General features: G+C 41.6%; 1 protein-coding gene across 2 annotated transcripts in view; it reads right to left on the bottom strand.

The window, feature by feature from the left end:
• LOC115104166 (protein tweety homolog 3-like) overlaps positions 1-23,160 on the bottom strand; it is a 71,284-nt gene that overhangs the window by 43,715 nt on the left and 4,409 nt on the right. For both annotated transcript variants that reach the window (XM_029625414.2, XM_029625415.2), the window contains exon 2: positions 5,161-5,330. In XM_029625414.2, coding sequence (XP_029481274.1) covers positions 5,161-5,330 — 170 coding nt within the window. The remainder of the gene's footprint in view (positions 1-5,160; positions 5,331-23,160) is intronic.

A 23,160-nucleotide genomic window follows, 5' to 3' on the forward strand; every position in this document is an offset into this window, starting at 1 on the left:
TTGGTGTTATATTCCCCTACATTCAATTAACATTTCCACAAACTTCAGAATGTTTCCATTCAAATGATACCAAGAATATGCATATCCTTGCCTCTGGGGCTGAGCTACAGGCAGATAGATTAGGGTATGTCTTCAGGAGGAAATTGAGAACAAGGGATGCAGCCATAACAGGTTAACTTGGGTCAAATGTTTCAGGTAGCCTTCCACAAGCTTCTCACCATAAGAAACTTCTGACCCACTGGAATTGTGATACAGTGAATTATAAGTGAAATAATCTGTCTGTAAACAATTGTTGGAAAAATTACTTGTGTCATGCACAAAGTAGATGTCATAACCGACTTGCGAAATCTATAGTTTGTTAACAAGACATTTGTAGAGTGGTTGAAAAATAAGTTAATGACCTAAGTGTGTGTAAACTTCCGACTTCAACTGTAAGTAGTTAGATAACCTAGACTAAGAAAGGAAAGCTAACAGCCTAGATACAAAAAAGTAGCCGTGATTGAGGATTATTTCATTTGAGGCAGACTGCAGAACGTATCTAGTAGAGGGATTTGTGGTGTCAAGCCTTTTAACCCTGTGCACCTCTCATTCTCTGCTTGAATAGATGCTAGATTGTTTAAAAAATGTGAACACCAGACGGGAAGGTAAAAAAAAGCAGCAAGCGCCCAAGTAGCCTACCCTCCAATTGAGAGCTTCAATGAAGTAAGCAGAAGATTAGTTCTAAAAATACCACCATCTCACCACAGTAGTTAGACACTAAACCAGCAGCAGCAGCTTTCAGATGCTACAAGATACCAAACTACATCCCTTCCACTGCAGAAAAATTGTTTGCCTACACAAAAACAAAATCGTTTCTCAAAGGGATTACATTTACGGGTCAAAGTTTAGAAGAATTGTGGGGGTCCTGTCTGTCATCCCCAGACTACAGCATGCAACCCATGGTTTGTGAAGTCCAATGTCAAATGAAGATCTGCTCTTGTATCCTCAGTTCAGAAGGGGAGAGGTATAAACAACAATAAAAGTGGCATCTGACAGTGTGTGTGTCAAATACCTCCTGTGTCCATTATGAGTTTGGAGACAGGTCACAGTTCTGCTCTCCTTAGAGCACAGCCTCCAGCAGAGTAAACTATCCATCAATTCTAGGGGTGTAACGGTTCACCAAACCCACGGTTCGGTACGTGTTGCGGTTTTGGAGTCACGTTTCAGGTTGGTTTCGGTACAGTGGGAAAATTAAATGCTGTTCACAATGTTCAGCATTCACAATGTTCCTGGAATTGTCTGTTGTGACAGAACTGTTATGTTGGGCCTCTCAAGCATCCACTCTGATGCTGCGTTTCGAACTATGTGAGAGGTGGAAATGTACCTGTTGGAGGGCCATTCAAGTGGATTTTTCCCAGTCCTATATACACTGCTCAAAAAAATTAAGGGAACACTTAAACAACACAATGTAACTCCAAGTTAATCACACTTCTGTGAAATCAAACTGTCCACTTAGGAAGCAACACTGATTGACAATACATTTCACATGCTGTTGTGCAAATGGAATAGACAACAGGTGGAAATTATAGGCAATTAGCAAGACACCCCCAATAAAGGAGTGGTTCTGCAGGTGGTGACCACAGACCACTTCTCAGTTCCTATGCTTCCTGGCTGATGTTTTGGTCACTTTTGAATGCTGGCGGTGCTTTCACTCTAGTGGTAGCATGAGACGGAGTCTACAACCCACACAAGTGGCTCAGGTAGTGCAGCTCATCCAGGATGGCACATCAATGCGAGCTGTGGCAAGAAGGTTTTCTGTGTCTGTCAGCGTAGTGTCCAGAGCATGGAGGCGCTACCAGGAGAAAGGCCAGTACATCAGGAGATGTGGAGGAGGCCATAGGAGGGCAACAACCCAGCAGCAGGACCACTACCTCCGCCTTTGTGTAAGGAGGAGCAGGAGGAGCACTGCCAGAGCCCTGCAAAATGACCTCCAGCAGGCCACAAATGTGCATGTGTCTGCTCAAATGGTCAGAAACAGACTCCATGAGGGTGGTATGAGGGCCCAACGTCCACAGGTGGGGGTTGTGCTTACAGCCCAATACCGTGCAGGACGTTTGGCATTTGCCAAACAGGAAGCAGCGCAGGTCCTAATCCAGGCACTTGTCATCTCCCGTCTGGATTACTGCAACTCGCTGTTGGCTGGGCTCCCTGCCTGTGCCATTAAACCCCTACAACTCATCCAGAACGCCGCAGCCCGTCTGGTGTTCAACCTTCCCAAGTTCTCTCACGTCACCCCGCTCCTCCGCTCTCTCCACTGGCTTCCAGTTGAAGCTCGCATCCGCTACAAGACCATGGTGCTTGCCTACGGAGCTGTGAGGGGAACGGCACCTCAGTACCTCCAGGCTCTGATCAGGCCCTACACCCAAACAAGGGCACTGCGTTCATCCACCTCTGGCCTGCTCGCCTCCCTACCACTGAGGAAGTACAGTTCCCGCGCAGCCCAGTCAAAACTGTTCGCTGCTCTGGCCCCCCAATGGTGGAACAAACTCCCTCACGACGCCAGGACAGCGGAGTCAATCACCACCTTCCGGAGACACCTGAAACCCCACCTCTTTCAGGAATACCTAGGATAGGATAAAGTAATCCTTCTCACCCCCCTTAAAAGATTTAGATGCACTATTGTAAAGTGGCTGTTCCACTGGATGTCTTAAGGTGAACGCACCAATTTGTAAGTCGCTCTGGATAAGAGCGTCTGCTAAATGACTTAAATGTAAAATGTAATGTAAATGCCAGAGAACACCAAGATTGGCAAATTCGCCACTGGCGCCCTGTGCTCTTCACAGATGAAAGCAGGTTCACACTGAGCACGTGACAGTCTGGAGACGCCGTGGAGAACGTTCTGCTGCCTGCAACATCCTCCAGCATGACCGGTTTGGTGGTGGGTCAGTCATGGTGTGGGGTGGCATTTATTTTGGGAGCCGCACAGCCCTCCTTGTGCTCGCCAGAGGTAGCCTGACTGCCATTAGGTACCGAGATAGGATCCTCAGACCCCTTGTGAGACCATATGCTGGTGCGGTTGGCCCTGGGTTCTGGCTTTAGTCCAGGTCTGGGAAGAGATCCCTCAAGAGACCATCCACCACCTCATCAGGAGCATGCCCAGGCATTGTAGGGAGGTCATACAGGCACGTGGAGGCCACACACACTACTGAGCCTCATTTAGACTTGTTTTAACCTGTTACTCCTACCCTCTACTTTTTCGAACATTCTGTTAAAAATCGTGCAACATTTCAGCGCCCTGCTACTCATGCCAGGAATATAGTATATGCATATGATTAGTATGTGTGGATAGAAAACACTCAGACGTTTATAAAACTGGTTAAATCACGGATGTGGCTTTACCAGAACGGGAGTTTCATCGAAAAGCGCAGGAAAACCTGATCACTGAAAATGGAAAAATATATTGCTGCGCGACTTGAACCCATTGATAAAGGTGAACCACAATTAATGAGGCTGAGGTTGCAGTACCTACAGCTTCCATACGGTGTCTAGAGTCTTGTCATTTGCCTACGATTTGTTTCTTGGTCAAACAGATACAAGGCAGCACAGTTCTTCAGGTCTAGGACCGGATGTTTTGGTTGAGTTTCTAGCCGGACATTTTTCCAGACGGACATCTATAGAATATACTTCGTCTTGTGATTAATTTGATCGCTTATTAACGTTTACTAATACCTAAAGTTGCATTACAAAAGTATTTCGAAGTGTTTTGTGAAAGTTTATCGTCGACTTTTTGAATTAAAAAAAATGACGTTACGTTATGAAACGCTGTTTTTTTTCGTTGATCACACAGTCTACATATAACGATATCTAGGCTATATATGGACCGATTTAATCGAAAAAAAGACCCAATAGTGATTATGGGACATCTAGGAGTGCCAACAAAGAAGATGGTCAAAGGTAATGAATGTTTTCTATTTTATTGTGCGGTTTGTGTAGCGCCGAATATGCTAATTATTTTGTTTACGTCCCCTGCGGGTCTTTTGTGGTGTTACATGCTATCAGATAATAGCTTCTCATGCTTTCGCCGAAAAGCATTTTAAAAATCTGACTTGTTGCCTGGATTCACAACGAGTGTAGCTTTAATTCAATACCCTGCCTGCATGTGTATTTTAATGAACGTTTGAGTTTTAACTAATACTATTAGCATTTAGCGTAGCGCATTTGCATTTCCAGAGCTCTAGATGGGACGCAAGCGTCCCGAGTAGAAGCAAGAGGTTAAGGACATTACATCAACGTTGGATCAGCCTGTAGTGTGGTTTTCCACTTTAATTTTGAGTGCGACTCCAAATCCAGACCTCCATGGGTTAAGAAAATTTGATTTCCGTTGATCATTTTTGTGTGATTTTGTTGTCAGCACATTCAACTATGTAAAGAAAAAAGTATTTAATAAGAATATTTCATTCATTCAGATCTAGGATGTGTTATTTTAGTGTTCCCTTTATTTTTTTGAGCAGTGTATATAAATTCTGGTTAATCAATCCCACCACTCACCATCATACAAAAATAATTTACTTCTGCACCTCACAAAAGTACAGTTTGATATGCGGCAATTAAAATTAAAATGTTGCAAAAAGATTTATGCAAAGGAACTAGCTGTTTTAACAGAATAGCCTGAAATGTACTCAAGAGACATAGGTCGTGTTTTATGTTGGACTGTAAATATCTTTTATGTATTCATTCGTGTTCACATTATGGACCGAACCTGTACCGAATGGTTCGGTACGAATACATGTACCGTTAAACCCCTAATAAATTCCCTCCGGCAGACTTGGCATGAGGTCTTAAAGCCAGTCACGTATGACACCGTGGGTGGTGTTCACTCATCTCAGAGGAAGACTGCTGGCAATGTGTTAGATAACAAAGGTATCAAGGAGGAGATTAAAAAGGCACAAACTGCTCCATCATGCATGGAACGCGCTTATGTCTGTGCACTACAGGGCCAATCGAGGATGTTAAGGGGTGATGGCGAACACTGCTAATCCTTGCATTGTCATCTGCAGTCCCAGGCTTTACATGTTGAAATTAGAGATGGCCCACCTCATTACAGCTAGGCCTGTATTTTGGGTAGTGAACCAAGGGTCTGTTGAGTGATCACAGTCGTACGTCTTTCCATGTGGGACTCACCTGCAGACGAGCGTGGCGATGATGACACACCAGGCGGTGCAGCAGCAGTCAGCGTTGGGCTGCTCCTCGCTCTTCTTCCGCCGGCAGCACAGCCAGAAGGAGTAGAACAGCAGGAAGAGGAGGTCTAGGGCCAGGCAAGCTAGAGCCACGCCTCCCAGCAGCAGGATGGACTGAGGGGGAACAAGAGGACGATGAGACGTCATCTCACACACATAATGAATAATAGCAACGGAAAGTTTTGCAGTTATTACACACACACACACCTGCTGGGGAAAGCTTTCAGAGAGACTTTGTAAGATGTAGAGATACAGGAGCCAAGCATCCAGGATCCATTTTGTGGTCCTAGAACAATAGTCTAATTTAGACCTTTAAAAAAAAATGTTTTACTGCATAGCTGTTGCCCGTTGGCAATGATATGATATTGGGGGAAAGGGGATACCTAGTCAGTTGCAAAACAATGCATTCAACCTAAATGTGTCTTCCGCATTTATGGCAACCCCTCTGAATCAGAGAGGTGTGGGGGGGGCTGCCTTAAAAAGACGTCCATGTCATAAGAGACCGGTGAGCAGTTGTTGTTGGGGGTTAACTGCCTTGCTCAAGGGCAGAACGGCAGATTTCCCCACAATGCCGGCTTGGGGCTTCAAACCAGTAACCTTTTGGTTACTGGCCCAACACTCTAACCGCTAGGCTATCTTGCACATCCAGTCTGCAAGGAATGAGAAGCTATTAAAGCAGATATACACTCTGACCACCCAGAGGAGTCACATGGCAATGAGATGGTCTCTCTGATTATTAGCTATGCCCTTTGGCTCGTCACAGCTCATTTACACCAGATCACAGTTAATTAAGGGTTATCGTCATAACTTTGAGAATAACGTAGAAGGCAGAGGAGAAAAACCTCAAGTCTCATTAAAACCCCCCATCATGAAAAAGCACAAACACACCACCTTAAGACGCATACTCTGAGAAAGCCTACTGAAACACATAGAAACCATATAATCTTAGTCTCTAACGTCCTCACACATGAATAATCTGTGTTTCCCTGGCCTCATTTTTGAAGTTTCACTTAAAGCCCGTCGTCATAATACAGGGGATGGCCACAATTATTTCAAATCAAGCCCAAATTTCAAACAGGATATATCCATTACGATGAATCATAAAAACAGAAGATACTGTAAAGCATATTATGCTCCCAATCTGTCTGCTGTACAGTACCGTCAGTCTTATGATTCATCGCAATGGATATATCCTGTATGAAATTTGGGCATGGCTTAATATCAAATAACTTGATTTTTGTGGGCCCAGTGAACCCCTGTTTTCATGTGAGCACTTCAAAATGACTGGAATCTTTGGACGCTCACAAGCTGCCATCTTCCCCTTTCCAGAACGGGGTGCTGGAGAGAGTATTGTGTTGGCTCAGGCCAGACCAGAGCTTATGACTTTATAGGAAGTGGGGTAAAGAGAGTCAGGGTTCGTGTGAGGAGACTTACTTCTCCAGCAGAGGGAAAAGAGAAGAATGACTGTCATTCCACTCCAGACAAAGTCTTAAGTGACCAGAGCCCTGGGGTGACTGAGAGGAAGGCCACTGTCATTTGGGCTTAGCACCGCTCACTCGCTCTTTACTGCTGTCAGATGTACATTTCAAGTGATTTGCCCAATGCAATACTGTATATTATTAAAATGCCCAGGTAGCAGTGGTAATTATTTGGCTTCACTACCTCATGGATATCAGGTTGAGAATAAACGTGCATAGGAAATGGTCTTTTGGATTATTGTTCTTCTCCACCTTCTCCTGTTGTTGTAACGCCTTAAATGAGAATGAATCCAGTATTACCGCACCCTCAACAACAGCTGCTCTGAGCTCCTTTGAGATAGGAAATGATTTACAAAATGCAGGACAGCCCAGCTCCTTTGGGCAAATGCTAAATAAGGATCTAATTTTAGGCGCCACCTGGGCTCCAGTCTTCTGTTCATGCGTGCGGACTAGAGGTCGGCCGATTATGATTTTTCAACGCCGATACCGATTATTGGATGGCCAAAAAGGCCGGTACCGATTAATCGGCCAATTTTTATTTTATTTGTAATAATGACAATTACAACAATACTGAATGAACACTTATTTTAACTTAATATAATACATCAATAAAATCAATTTAGCCTCAAGTAAATAATGAAACATGTTCAATTTGGTTTAAATAATGCAAAAACAAAGTGTTGGAGAAGAAAGTAAAAGTGCAATGTGTGCTATGTAAGAAAGCTAAAGTTTCAGTTCCTTGCTCAGAACATGAGAACATATGAAAGCTGGTGGTTCCTTTTAACACGAGTCTTCAATATTCCCAGGTAAGAAGTTTTAGGTTGTAGTTATTATAGGAATTATAGGACTATTTCCCTCTATACCATTTGTATTTCATTAACCTTTGACTATTGGATGTTCTTATAGGCACTTTAGTATTGCCAGTGAAACAGTATAGCTTCCGTCCCTCTCCTCGCTCCTCCCTGGGCTCGAACCAGCAACACAACAGCCACCATCGAAGCAGGGTTACCCATGCAGAGCAAGCGAGTGACGTTTGAAACGCTACTAGTGCGCGCTAACTAGCTAGCCATTTCACTTCGGTTACACCAGCCTCATCTCGGGAGTTGATAGGCTTGAAGTCATAAACAGCGCAATGTTTGACGCTCAACGAAGAGCTGCTGGCAAAATGCACGAAAGTGCTGTTTGAATGAATGTTTACGCGCCTGCTTCTGCCTACCACCGCTCAGTCAGATACTTAGATATTTGTATGCTCAGTCAGATTATATGCAACGCAGGACACCTAGATAATATCTAGAATATCATCAACTAGTGATTATGATTGTTTTTTTATAAGATAAGTTTAATGCTAGCTAGCAACTTATCTTGGCTTACTGCATTCGCGTAACAGACAGTCTCCTTGTGGAGTGCAACGAGAGAGAGGCAGGTCGTTATTGCGTTGGACTAGTTAACTGTAAGGTTGCAAGATTGGATCCCCCGAGCTGACAAGGTGAAAATCTGTCATTCTGCCCCTGAACGAGGCAGTTAACCCACCGTTCCTAGGCCGTCATTGAAAATAAGAATGTGTTCTTAACTGACTTGCCTAGTTAAATAAATATATATATAAAAAATTGGCGCTCAAAAATACCGATTTCCGACGGTTATGAAAACTTGATCGGTCGACCTCGAGTGCGGACAGTGAAAAGCGAACAAAAAAACAAAGCATTCTCCCTAAAATGGAACAGTAGATAAAAGGAAATGAAGGCTCTCGAAGTAAATCCATTAAGACTTCTTGACTTTAATTATATTCAGATGCATTTACTTATCGAGCCCATCTCAGACAAAAGGTCATTAATTCTTGCACAGGAAAAACAAAATAGACTTTATACTGCCAACTGTATGCCAAGTAAAGATTGCTTGGAAAACAAATAATTCACATTCCTTAAATGAAAGAGGATATAGGCAGAAGTTGGTAACTATCTGTTTTTATAAACTGGGTGGTTTGAGCCCTGAATGCTGATTGGCTGACAACTGATTGGCAGGTACTCTGCGTTGTGTCGTGCTTAAAGAACAGCCATTAGCCGTGGTATATTGGTCATATACCACACCCCCCTGTGCCTTGTTGCTTAAATGAACAAATTATTTTGGTTGGTGTTAAATGAGTGTCTGGTAACTGTTAATTATCTATCCAGCTGCCTTGTCACTTTATCCATACGTAGATGTACAGATCTATCTCAATTACATCGTACCCCTACACATTCATCCAGTGTATACGGCCAAGTTTTTCTATAATATTTCTTTTTTCTTTCTCTGCATTGTTGACAAGGACCTGTACGTAAGCATTTAAACTTTGTTAACAAAGCATGTGACAAATAAAGTTAGATTTGATCATTGTAACCAACTGGGTAGAGCCCGTTATGAGCTTTATAAAGCATGATTCAATCATTAAGACATTATTTGGAGTTATTATTTGGAGTGTGCTATATATCTCTCACACATAGCCTCATTTCAGAACAGGGAAAAGAGAACAAGGGTCTATGTGGAAACTGCCAACTGGCTTAAAAGTAAGGCAAAAGTGAACAGGAAACAGAATGCTGCAACTGAGCAGGAATGCAGCTAAAACAAGCCAATCTGGGAGCACGGCCCGTATCAATGAGGATATGCCTGCTCCCCTGATTTAGCCTAATGTCCAAAGAATAGCAAGAGCTTGTCTTCTCTATTGGCAGTGTAGCCTTCTCAACTTGGAGTGTAAAATCATATCAGCAAGACAATTTATGTAGTAGTAGGACACTTTATTCACCTACGGGTAAAGTGGATCAAAATGATAAGAAAGTGGGTTCAATACTGACAAAGTCCTAGAGTCCTAAAGTCCTAGCAAGGTAGATGTCATATGGTCTGGGATCAGATCTTACGATATAGAGCATTGATGTGAAAGGGCACCCATCTGCTGAACCTTGGAAGTCTTAGGGTGAATGTGAGTGAGTACTTTTACCATTTGTACATCGTTACAACACATAGTATGACATTTGTAATGTCTTTATTCTTTTGGAACTTCGGTGAGTGTAATGTTTACTGTTCATTTTAATAGTTTATTTCACTTTTGTATATGATCTACTTCACTTGCTATGGCAATGTTAACATATGTTTCCCGTGCCAATGAAGCCCCTTGAATTGAATTGAGAGAGAAAGAAAAAGAAAGAAAGAGAGAGAAAGAGGTGAAGAGAGCTCGAGCAAACAAAAATGCGAGTTTAGGCTAAATACACTGCTCAAAAAAATTAAGGGAACACTAAAATAACACATCCTAGATCTGAATGAATGAAATATTCTTATTAAATACTTTTTTCTTTACATAGTTGAATGTGCTGACAACAAAATCACACAAAAATGATCAACGGAAATCAAATTTATCAAACCATGGAGGTCTGGATTTGGAGTCATACTCAAAATTAAAGTGGAAAACCATACTACAGGATGATCCAACTTTGATGTAATGTCCTTAAAACAAGTCAAAATGAGGCTCAGTAGTGTGTGTGGCCTCCACGTGCCTGTATGACCTCCCTACAATGCCTGGGCATGCTCCTGATGAGGTGGTCTCCTGAGGGATCTCCTCCCAGTCCTGGACTAAAGCATCCGCCAAACTCATGGACAGTCTGTGGTACAACGTGGCGTTGGTGGATGGAGTGAGACATGATGTCCCAGATGTGCTCAATTGGATTCAGGTCTGGGGAACAGGCGGGCCAGTCCATTGCATCAAAGCATCAATCCTCTTGCAGGAACTGCTGACACACTCCAGCCACATGAGGTCTAGCATGATCTTGCATTAGGAGGAACCCAGGGCCAACCGCACCAGCATATGGTCTCACAAGGGGTCTGAGGATCTCATCTCGGTACCTAATGGCAGTCAGGCTACCTCTGGCGAGCACATGGAGGGCTGTGCAGCCCCCCAAAGAAATGCCACCCCACACCATGACTGACCCACCACCAAACCGGTCATACTGGAGGATGTTGCAGGCAGCAGAACGTTCTCCAGACTCGGTCACGTCTGTCACATGTGCTCAGTGTGAACCTGCTTTCATCTGTGAAGAGCACAGGGCGCCAGTGGCGAATTTGCCAATCTTGGTGTTCTCTGGCAAATGCCAAACATCCTGCACGGTGTTGGGCTGTAAGCACAACCCCCACCTGTGGACGCCGGGCCCTCATACCACCCTCATGGAGTCTGTTTCTGGCCGTTTGAGCAGACACATGCACATTTGTGGCCTGCTGGAGGTCTTTTTACAGGGCTCTGGCAGTGCTCCTCCTGCTCCTCCTTGCACAAAGGCGGAGGTAGCGGTCTTGCGGCTGGGTTGTTTCCCTCCTACAGCCTCCTCCACGTCTCCTGGTGTACTGGCCTGTCTCCTGGTAGCGCCTCCATGCTCTGGACACTACGCTGACACAGCAAACCTTCTTGCCACAGGTCGCATTGATGTCCCATCCTGGATGAGATGCACTACCTGAGCCACTTGTGTGGGTTGTAGACTCCGTCTCATGCTACCACTAGAGTGAAAGCACCGCCAGCATTCAAAAGTGACCAAAACATCAGCCAGGAAGCATAGGAACTGAGAAGTGGTCTGTGGTCACCACCTGCAGAACCACTCCTTTATTGGGGGTGTCTTGCTAATTGCCTATAATTTCCACCTGTTGTCTATTCCATTTGCACAACAGCATGTGAAATTTATTGTCAATGAGTGTTGCTTCCTAAGTGGACAGTTTGATTTCACAGAAGTGTGATTGACTTGGAGTTAGTGTGTTGTTTAAGTGTTCCCTTTATTTTTTTTAGCAGTGTATGATCAAACAGAAACAGCATAACACCTATTATCAAATGCATCTCACGGCCTGATGACATGTTAAGTATTGTGCTAGAGAAACGGGTCTATTGCTGAGTACTGTAGGTCCAGCACCAGTCCCATACTTCAGCCTGCAGCACATAGGGAGAGGGCAGGCACTTCATATGTAGTTCACACAGGCCTCTCGCTCATGTTTGTATTCCTGTGGGGGAATACAGGTTCATTGTAATTACACAGATTTCGATCCAGACAGTTTCTCCTCCCCTAGTAGTCGGATATATTAAACAGGAAAATACCGGCACCCTGGTTCTCTAAACAGATGCATTTTTCAATAAGATCAGCCTAACGGGCTGCCCCTGGGATTTTGGTGAATAGAGGCCTCTCCATTGAAGCGCTTTATTGAGACGGTTTCCCCACCCTGGAGAAACAAAATCTGAACTCAAATTACAGTATCTCACTGAGCTCCATCTCCTGGGCAGCCATCTGTGTTACCTAGTGATATTATACCACTACTTCATGGATACACAGCCCAAACATGTTCAAATACTACATATGCTGAAATGCAAGTTGAGAAAATTCATACCGTGAGTGGTTAAATAAATGGAAAATAGTCAGTCACTGTCTGATTAAGTGAAGTTCAAAGGGTCTGGAGAGGAGCCGTACCATCCTGTGAACAGGATGCTGGCATTGTTTCAACCCCTTCTCATCTTCCCAGCTTCTGATCCAAGATGATGGGAATTCAATGCTGACTAATAATGACCTTCAATTTAAAAGTCATTCTCTACCTTTTAGTCATGATTTCTTTCATTTTCACTCCCCATTGTCAAGAAAAGGAAATGGTCCTTGTTTTATGTTGCGATTCAAGTTTCAGGGATGGGAGTTCTGTTTTTCACATACCAAAAAAGCAAATCGTGGTCCATATGTGTTCAATTAAAGGGCACTTAAGTATGGCTTTGAATTAGACACATTGCCATGAAAGAATAGCAGACCAAAATCACAAGACAAGGGAAGAGAGAAAATAACACGTGCTGACTCAACTGTCCACTTTGTCCATTACAATCAGGTTTCACTTCCAGGTCAAATTCCCCACATCTAAAATGAACTGCTTGATGAACATATGCAGACGGATGCAGTGACAAACAGCCTGTTTCCTGTAACAGCTAGGAGTCTTGTGTCACACCAGGTGAACAAGCTGACATAACAGATTATCACCCTGTTGCCCTTCTTCACTTCCTGTGCATGACGGCACATCATTAGATGACACTACATAAAGACAAAGTAAATGGATAAATACAATTTTATTTTTGGCTAACACTCCACCACACCAGGTACATAAAAATTGGTTCTCTCATACATCGATCTCACTGTGCTATTGGCAGTGTGGATGTCAACATACTTGCCCTAACCAAAGTAGCCTACTTTAAAAAAAAAAAGGCATTTCTGGCCAAGTATGGCCTAAATCTAAAGAATATATATTTTCCCATTCCTCAGGTTAGCCTGGGCTCTCTCCTGGTTCTCTAACCAAGGTAGGAGGCTGAAACCATGCTGGCCCTGTCTACTTTCCTCACCCCAGTCTGCCCACACCCAAACAAACCGAGCTCCAGTCCCACTCCCGTGAGGGGGTAAAACAAATCCTGGCTTTTGTCGTACCCTGTCGACAGACTGGCAATTTTTTCTCATTTTGAAATCCACTTCAACACTAAATTCTTAGCACTTGCTGTTAAAAAGAGAAAAATGGGAAAAAGGTCACTGATTAGCACATCAAGGACAGAGTGGATTTTACTTCAGTGAGGGTTGAGTGAAACCCTCAAGTAAATGAGCTGAGAATATCCATTAATTCTGACCTTGTGAACAAGAGCCATGCTGCAGAGTGCAGGAGGATGGTTCTCCCCTCCCCAATCTTCAGCTGTGCAGCTTGCTTGCACTGGGCTGCTGCACTCACTCATCTTCTACTACACACTCATTGGCGTAACCTCTAAATCTATGGTATTGGAACTTGGTGGTGGGCAATAGCGAGGGCAGTTCGTTCATGCAAATGACCTTAGGGTAAATCCATATAAATTAAATCACTTTTGACAGCATCTCTTTTGATTCAAAACTAAACATTCCATACATGTTTGCCCATGGAAGAAGTGGTCAGAAAGTGACTTTTTGGACCTGAAGGCCAACACATCCAGGAGATCGAGGTACTCAATGTTTTGCATACCCCACCATATCATGAGATCATGTCTTCATCACTGGAAAATATAAATACTTCAGTTCGATATTGTTTAAAAGCTTACAAAACAGGTTTGTCAAACTTTTCTAAATTCTAGATGTTATTTGTTGTTGAATATATATTTTTTAACCACCAATGGACCTATCCCTTCACACCACTGCAACACCTTTGACATTTTAAGTGAATTGTAATTTTAACTTCAAATTAGTGCCACAAAGATTGCCGTCGGTCCACCCAATGTGCAATGTCAACTTAAATGATCATGCCTATTGTAGTATCTATACGATTTCCTACGGAGGATATGTACATACACACATTAATATATAAATACATAAGTTTACATACACTTAGGTCAGAGTCATTAAAACTTGTTTTTCAACCACTCCACAAATGTCTTGTTAACAAACTATAGTTTTGGCAAGTCGGTTAGGACATTTACTTTGTGCATGACACAAGTCATTTTTCCAACAATTGTTTACAGACAGATTATTTCACTGTATCACAATTCCAGTAGGTCAGAAGTTTACATACACTAAGTTGACTGTGCCTTTAAACAGCTTGGAAAATTCCAGAAAATTATGTTATGGCTTTAGAAGCTTCTGATAGGCTAATTGACATAATTCGAGTCATTTGGAGTGGTACCTGTGCATGTATTTCAAGGCCTACCTTCAAACTCAGTGCCTTGTTGCTTGACATCATGGGGGTAAATATCTAAAGAAATCAGCCAAGACCTCAGAATTGTTTTTGTAGACCTCCACAAGTCTGGTTCATCCTTGGGAGCAATTTCCAATTTCAGGCATTTGGAAATACTTATTTTCCACCATAATTTGCAAATAAATTCATTAAAAATCCTACAATGTGATCTTCTGGATTTTTTCCCCTCATTTTGTCTGTCATAGTTGAAGTGTACCTATGATGAAAATTATAGGCCTCTCTCGTCTTTTTAAGTGGGAGAACATGCACAATTGGTGGCTGACTAAATATTTTTTTGCCCCACTGTATGTAGTTATCAGATCACTGCTTATCAAAACATTTAGCAATAATGCTTTCACTTATAGACTCAGCAAAAAAAGACATGTCCCTTTTTCAGGACCCGGTCTTTCAAAGATAATTTGTAAAAATCTAAATAACTTCACAGATCTTCATTGAAAGGGTTTAACTTCTTTGGGGTAGGTGGCAGTATTTTCACGTCCGGATGAAAAGCATGCACAGAGTAAATGGCCTGCTACAAAGCCATAAAAGCTAGAATATGCATATTATTAGATTTGGATAGAAAACACAAGTTTCTAAAACTGTTTTAATGATGTCTGTGAGTATAACAGAACTCATATGACAGGCAAAAACCTGAGAAAAAAATCCAACCAGGAAGTGGGAAATCTGAGGTTGGTCTATTTTCAACTCCGCTCCTATTGAAGATACAGTGGGATATTGGTATGTTGCACTTCTTAAGGCTTCCACTAGACGTCAACAGTCTTTAGAACCTTGTCTGATGCTTCTACTGTGAAGTGGGGCCGAAGGAGAAGGGAATGAGTAAGATCTGCCATGAGCGGACCATGCGCGTTCATTGCACTTCTGAAGACAATGGAATTCCCCGGTTGGAACATGATTTAAGATTTATGTTAAAAACATCCTAAAGATTGATTCAATATATCGTTTGACATGTTTCTACTGACTGTTACGGAACTTTGACATTTCGTCTGCTTTTAGTGAACACGCTTCGTGACTTTGGATTTGTTTACAAAATGCGCTAACAAAAGTAACTATTTGGACATTACCGAACAAAACGAAAATTTCTTGTGGAAGTGGGAGTCCTGGGAGTGCATTCCGACGAAGATCAGCAAAGGTAAGTGAAGATTTATGATGCTATTTATGAATTTTGTTGACTGCATAATATGGTGGATATATTGGTGTCTTGATTGGGCTCTGAGCGCCGACTCTTTTTTGCATTTTCCGTAAAGCTTTTTTGAAATCTGACACTGTGGTTGCATTAAGGAGAAGTGCATCTAAAATTCCATGCATAACAGTTGTATCTTTTAGCAATGTTTAATATGAGTATTCCTGTAAATTGATGTGGCTCTCTGCAAAATCAAAGGATGGTTTGGAACTTCTGAACGTAAGGGGCAAATGTACTCAGATTTTTGGATATAAATATGAACTTTACCGAACAAAACGTACATGTATTGTGTAACATGAAGTCCTATGAGTGTCATTTGATGAAGATCATCAAAGGTTAGTGATTCATTTTTATCTATATTTCTGCTTTTTGTGAATCCTCTCTTTGGCTGGAAAAATGGCTGTGTTATTCTGTGAATAGGCACTCACCTAACATAATCGTTTGGTTTGCTTTCGTCGTAAAGCCTTTTTGAAATCGGACACTGTGGCTGGATTTACAACAAGTGTATCTTTAAAATGGTGTAAAATACATGTATATTTGAGGAATTTTAATTATGGGATTTCTGTCGTTTTGAATTTGGCACCTTGCAGTTTCACTGGCTGTTGAAGAGGTGGGACGCTACCGTCTCACCTACCTTAGAGAGGTTAAAACCACTTAAGCTTAGGGCTTACTTTTTTTTCCCGAACATTCTGTTAAAAATCGCGCAACATTTCAGCACCCTGCTACTCATGCCAGGAATATAGTATATGCATATGATTAGTATGTGTGGATAGAAAACACTCAGACGTTTATAAAACTGGTTAAATCACGGCTGTGACTATAACAGAACGTGCGTTTCATCGAGAAGTGCAGGAAAATCTGATTACTGAAAATGGAAAAATATATCCATGCGCGACTTCAACCGATTGATAAAGGTGAACCACAATAAATGCGGCCGAGGTTGCAGTACCTACAGCTTCCACACTATGTCAACAGTCTTGTCATTTGCCTAGTCTTTGTTTCTTGGTCAAACGAACAAGAGACAGGCTTTTTCTTCAGGTCTCCGACCGGATATTTTGGTTGAGATTTACCCGGACATTATTTCCAGACGTACCCCAAAAGAATATACTTCGTCTCGTGATTAATTTGATCGCTTATTAACGTTTACTAATACCTAAAGTTGCATTACAAAAGTATTTCGAAGTGTTTTGTGAAAGTTTATCGTCAACTTTTTTAATTTTAAAAAATGACGTTACAAGACGCTATTTTTTTCCGTTTATCACACAGTCTTCATAGATCGATATCTAGGCTATATATGGACCGATTTAATCGGGAAAAAAAGACCCAATAGTGATTATGGGACATTTAGGAGTGCCAACAAAGAAGATCGTCAAAGGTAATGAATGTTTTAGATTTTATTTGTGCGGTTTGTGTAGCGCCGACTATGCTAATTATTTTGTTTACGTCCCCTGCGGGTCTTTTGTGGTGTTACATGCTATCAGATAATAGCTTCTCATGCTTTCGCCGAAAAGCATTTTAAAAATCTGACTTGTTGCCTGGATTCACAACGAGTGTAGCTTTAATTCAATACCCTGCATGTGTATTTTAATGAACGTTTGAGTTTTAACTAGTACTATTAGCATTTAGCGTAGCGCATTTACATTTCCAGATGTCTAGATGGGACGCCTGCGTGTCAGGTAGGAGCAAGAGGTGCAGCTGGTGGCCACATCAGATACGGCCTGTTACTTTTGATTTTGACCCCCCCTTTGTTCAGGGACCCGTTAATCATTTTCTGTTAGTCACATGTCTGTGGAACCTGTTCAGTTTATGTCTCCAGTTGTTGAATCCCGTTATGTTCATACAAATATTTACATATGTTAAAACCTCTTAGAACTACTCATCCCGGATCCGGTATATTTGTCATCAGCAACCGCTGAATAGCATAGCGCAACAGTCAAAAAAATACTACTAGAAAATCATATTCATGAAATCACAAGTGAAATATAGCGAAACACAGCTTAGCCTTTTGTTAATCACCTGTCGTCTCAGATTTTGAAATTATGCTTTACAGCGAAAGCAATACAAGTGTTTGTGTAAGTTTATCGATAGCCTAGCATAGCATTATGTACACTTAGCATCAGGAAGCTTGGTCACGAAATCAGAAAAGCAATCAAATTAACCATTTACCTTTGATGATCTTCGGATGTTTTGACTCACGAGACTCCCAGTTAGACAGCAAATGTTCCTTTTGTTCCATAAAGATATTTTTTTATATCCAAATACCTCCGTTAGTTTGGTGCGTTATGCCCAGGAATCCACCGGAAATAGCAGTCACGACAACGCAGACAAAAATTCCAAATTATATCCATAATGTCGACAGAAACATGGCAAACGTTTTTTATAATCAATTCTAAAGGTGTTTTTCAAATATCTATTGGATAATATATCAACCGGGACAGTTGGCTTTTCACTAGGACCGGGAGGAACAATGGCCGCCTCTCTCTTTTGCGCAAAAATCACTCAGAGCCCCCACCTGACCACTTACGTAATGTGGTCGTTCACACTCATTCTTCAAAATAAAGGCCTGAAACTATGTCTAAAGGCTGTAGATACCTTAGGGAAGCCATAGAAAAAGGAATCTGGTTGCTATCCCTTTCAATGGTCAATAGGGATGCATAGGAACACAGAGGTTTCAAAATAAGAGTCACTTCCTGATTGGATTTTTCTCAGGCTTTCGCCTGCAATATCAGTTCTGTTATACTCACAGACAAACATTTTACAGTTTTGGAAACTTTAGAGTGTTTTCTATCCTAAGCTGTCAATTATATGCATATTCTAGCATCTGGTCCAGAGAAATAGGCTGTTTACTTTGGGAACGTTATTTTTCCAAACATAAAAATAGTGCCCCTTAGCTTCATTAAATTTGCTGAAAATAAAACACAGTTGACAGTGAGAAGTCTTTTTTTGCTGAGTTTATGTATAAAAAGACTGATTTGGCATTGTTGTCTTGTTGCTTATGGGGGTTTTTATGTCACAGGAAACCTAAAGTTAATTGACCACTGCTCCATGTCAGCCAGAACCAACCCATTAAGCTGCACCACAATTGAGTGCATTACAATGTACTCTCACAAGCTTTTCGGATTTTAACATGTGTTCGAATTTGCACCGTACACCTTAGATCAGTGTTTCCCCAACTCTGGTTCACGAGTAACCCCCACATCACACATTTTTGTTGTAGCCCCTGACAACAACACCTGACAGGCAACCACTGATGCAGGTCAAATGTGATGGTTTTACAATGGACAGGTCATGGATTATATAACGGAGAGGTCATGGATTCTATGGAGACATTGTCTAGGGTTAGGAAGAAGCTAATCACATTGTCATTGTTTTCATGTCTTTGTAGACTTGATGAAAGTAACACCATGTCACTCTTTCCTGTAATACTTGTTACTGTCATTGTGCATACTTTGTAATCTTATTTTCAGGGAAGGTAGACAACAGGTAGACTTAGTGTGTAAATCTTATGCGGAAGTGAGAAAATTGCTGATTGGGGTTTCATTTCTTCTCAGGCACACCCAGGTACATTATGGTTCTCCCCCCCAAAAAAACAAAGCCTGGGTTGCTCCAAACATTTACGACCCAAAACAGACTTTCCGGATGGACCTGGTAAGGCTGTGCTGAAAAGACGGGAGGACAAGACAGCGGTGTACAAGGACCCGCTCTCCAATGTTCAACTTCCAACACGACCACCCAAGAACATATCTAGTGTTCCAAGACCAGACAAGGCCCAGATTGTAGCTGATTCTGACTCCTGCTCTTACTTATAAATATTACTCAACAAATTAAGAAATACCAGGTTGGAGAGGACCCGTCACATTTTTGTATTGACAAAACAATAACAAGTCAAAATAATGATATATCCCTACCCCGTCCGTGTCTGTTGGCTTTTCTGCATATAACATTTTCTAATACAGATCCTATTATTTCAACGCACAAATCCATTCAAGCGAAGTCCGATGTGTTCTCAAACCTTTCCCGAAATAGTCACATAATGCCACAAACCCTGCTGCTGCAGTCATTCAATGGCAGTGGCATATGTTCTTCAAAGAGAGAACGCTGTAATGGGAGAAATAATGTAGCCTAAGCTACCGAAAACAGACCGTTTACAAGATTAAACCAAGACAGGAGCGTTTGACTCTTATTAAGGAGATGGAGTCCAGACAGGCTTCTTTAGGAAACTTTCTGAATGGACATATAGGCCTATAGAGAGAATCAGCGTACTCACAACCCCGTAAAAGCACCTGTCAATCAAAGCCACTAGCGTATGTCAGATACAAGAGCAAGTATTTCTCCTTTACTTAAAACGTATTAAAAAACCCAGGCCTACCTTTACTTTCTGGAAAGCAGAGTATAAGATAATGAATTGGCAATTAGCGTATGAAAGGGGACATCTATACTATAGTATGAAGATTAAAATTGACCATCATTAAAATAGAAACGAATACATGCAACATGTCCATAGCCTATTTATCAGCGATGCTGATTATCGAGGGGGAGAGTGTTGGAAAGAGTTTTTAAATACTGTGAGGAACTACTATAAATTTGAATGGATGTAAAAAATGTATTTAAAAAACAAAACGGACTTCGTTGACTTACTGTGAGGTGAAGAAAAACAGAAGCCCAGCTGGCCACTTTCCTACATTTTACATTTGCGAGAAGCAAGCCAGGTACTTCTATACGTGCTCCGTCAACATTAACAGGACAGAGAAACCAGACACATGCTCATATGGAGCATGTAAAATATGTTAGGAAATAAACCAAAAGTTGTTTCTCACAAGCGAAGGAGGTTTTGAAATCTGCAAACAACTTTTCCACTCCGAGAATGAGAGCAGTAAATTAATGATTAAATAAATTAACATAAATTAATGGTAAATTGCCTGTTTTACAAACGGTGGGTTACACAGACATTCATAAAATAGTTAATTGCAGGCCGACACCGTATAGCCTAGGCTACTATTCTACTTTGCGAGAGCGGCATTTTAAAAAAATGTTCCGCGGCATATCGGCCAGGACCGGTGCTGACCACCGTTGATTAGTCTATAAATTAAGAAAATATTCCATATCAAACTATACTATGCCAAGTTGGAGAGGATTGGTGCATTCATTGTCCATTTGACACAACATTAGGCACATGTCGTGGGGACCAGATGTTGGAGCAGCCTTATGGGCAGTCAGTAGCAGGCAGCAAGATCAAGTGCAAAATAGTGTCCAGCTTAGTAACAGTGAAAGGTAATTCCCAGTGAATGACAAAATCCAATGAAAATGTACATAACCTACTAAAAGGTATTTACAAAATGAACAGACTTAAAATACAGGTTTGAATATGAATCAAAAACCTAAGCCTCAAATCAGGCCTACCCTGCCAAACCAACTATAGCAGGTTGGGGTATACCAGACTATGGACAGCCGCCCCATACAGAGCACATAGCAGAGCTACACCATAACTGAAGCTCACAGGTGAAACAGGTACCTTTATACCTATGGCCCCTCCCTATGAACCATACCATTAACCCAAATATGGCATATTAAATCATGTAACAGACATCCTCATTATACCTACATTAACATATTCTGTCTAAATAATATGCGGGAATACTTTCCATTAATGAATACACAATTCATAACAATAGTTCTGCAGGCCAACAGGAGGCAAAACATATTACTTATGGAGCTGCGCTCCCATTATGCACAGAGAAAACCGACAAGACATGGAGTTCCGAGACACGCACAACCTCAAAACACAGGACGCATTACAATATGGAAATAAACAAACATTGCATCCACTGGGAGGATTGCAAAATGGTAAATTACTGCAGTTAAATATGAAACTGAAATGAGACAATGCAACTCGACCAAACATTTCCGCGACACATAATTATTAGCCTTGCGCACAGTAAATACCATGACACTGGCAAAAGAGGAAGCAACAGTATATACATTTAGAAGAAATGAATTACTAGATATACGTGGAAACATGAACACCCTAAACAATTTATAAGGGGAAATAAATGATGCTCGTTCGTGACGAGATCAACTAAATCAGCTTCCTCAGAGCCAGAACAACCTTGTTGACTGCTGTCAAATAAGGAGTGAATAGTCAGACACATCCAAACGTTTTTTTAAAAGATCGATTTATATAATTACTAGCAAGCAATGAAAACATGTTTTGTTTAAAAGAAAGTCCACACATCAAAGATGATTTTTACTAGTGCCATAGCCTATAGCGCTCTACACCCCCGCACATCTAACAATCTGCTGCAGCACATAAGAACATTTAGGCAGAGGAGATGTATACTGAACAAATATAAATGCAACAATTTCAAAGATTTTACTGAATTACAGTACATATAAAGAAATCAGTCATTTAAAATTAGGCCCTAATCTATGGATTTCACATGACTGGGAATACAGATCTGTTGGTCAGATACCAAGAAAAAAAAAGGTGGGTGCTTGGATCAGAAAACCAGTCAGTACCTGGTGTGACCACCATTTGCCTCATGCAGCACGACACATCTCCTTTCACATAGAGTTGACCAGGCTGTTGATTGTGACCTGTGGAATGCTGTCCCAATCCTCTTCAACAGCTGTTGCTATTGAAGTTGCTGGATATTGGCGGGAACTGGAACACAATGTCATACACGTCGATCCAGAGTAGAGGTCGACCGATTAATCGTAATGGCCGATTAATTAGGGCCGATTTAAAGTTTTCATAACAATCGGAAATCGGTATTTTTGGGTGCCGATTTTTAAATATATATATATTTTTAAATACCTTTATTTAACTAGGCAAGTCAGTTAAGAAAACATTCTTATTTTCAATGACGGCCTAGGAACGGTGGGTTAACTGCCTTGTTCAGGGGCAGAACGACAGATTTTCACCTTGTCAGCTCGGGGGATCTTGCAACCTTACAGTTAACTAGTCCAACGCAATAACGACCTGCCTCTCTCTCATTGCACTCCACAAGGAGACTGCCTGTTACGTGAATGCAGTAAACCAAGGTAGGTTGCTAGCTAGCATTAAACTTATCTTATAAAAAACAAACAATCATAATCACTAGGTGATGATATTACTAGATATTATCTAGGGTGTCCTGCGTTGCATATAATCTGACTGAGCATACAAATATCTAAGTATCTGACTGAGCGGTGGTAGGCAGAAGCAGGCGCGTAAACATTCATTCAAACAGCACTTTCGTGCGTTTTGCCAGCAGCTCTTCGTGGTGCGTCAAGCATTGCGCTGTTTATGACTTCAAGCCTATCAACTCCCGAGATGAGGCTGGTGTAACCGAAGTGAAATGGCTAGCTAGTTAGCGTGCGCTAACTAGAGGGACAGAAGCTATACTGTTACACTGGCAATACTAAAGTGCCTATAAGAACATCCAATAGTCCAAGGTTAATGAAATACAAACTGTATATAGGGAAATAGTCCTATAATTCCTATAATAACTACAGCCTAAAACTTCTTACCTGGGAATATTGAAAACTCATGTTAAAAGGAACCACCAGCTTTCAT

This window comes from Oncorhynchus nerka, linkage group LG26, assembly GCF_034236695.1.
Source record: "Oncorhynchus nerka isolate Pitt River linkage group LG26, Oner_Uvic_2.0, whole genome shotgun sequence".
Taxonomy (NCBI): Eukaryota; Metazoa; Chordata; class Actinopteri; order Salmoniformes; family Salmonidae; genus Oncorhynchus; species Oncorhynchus nerka.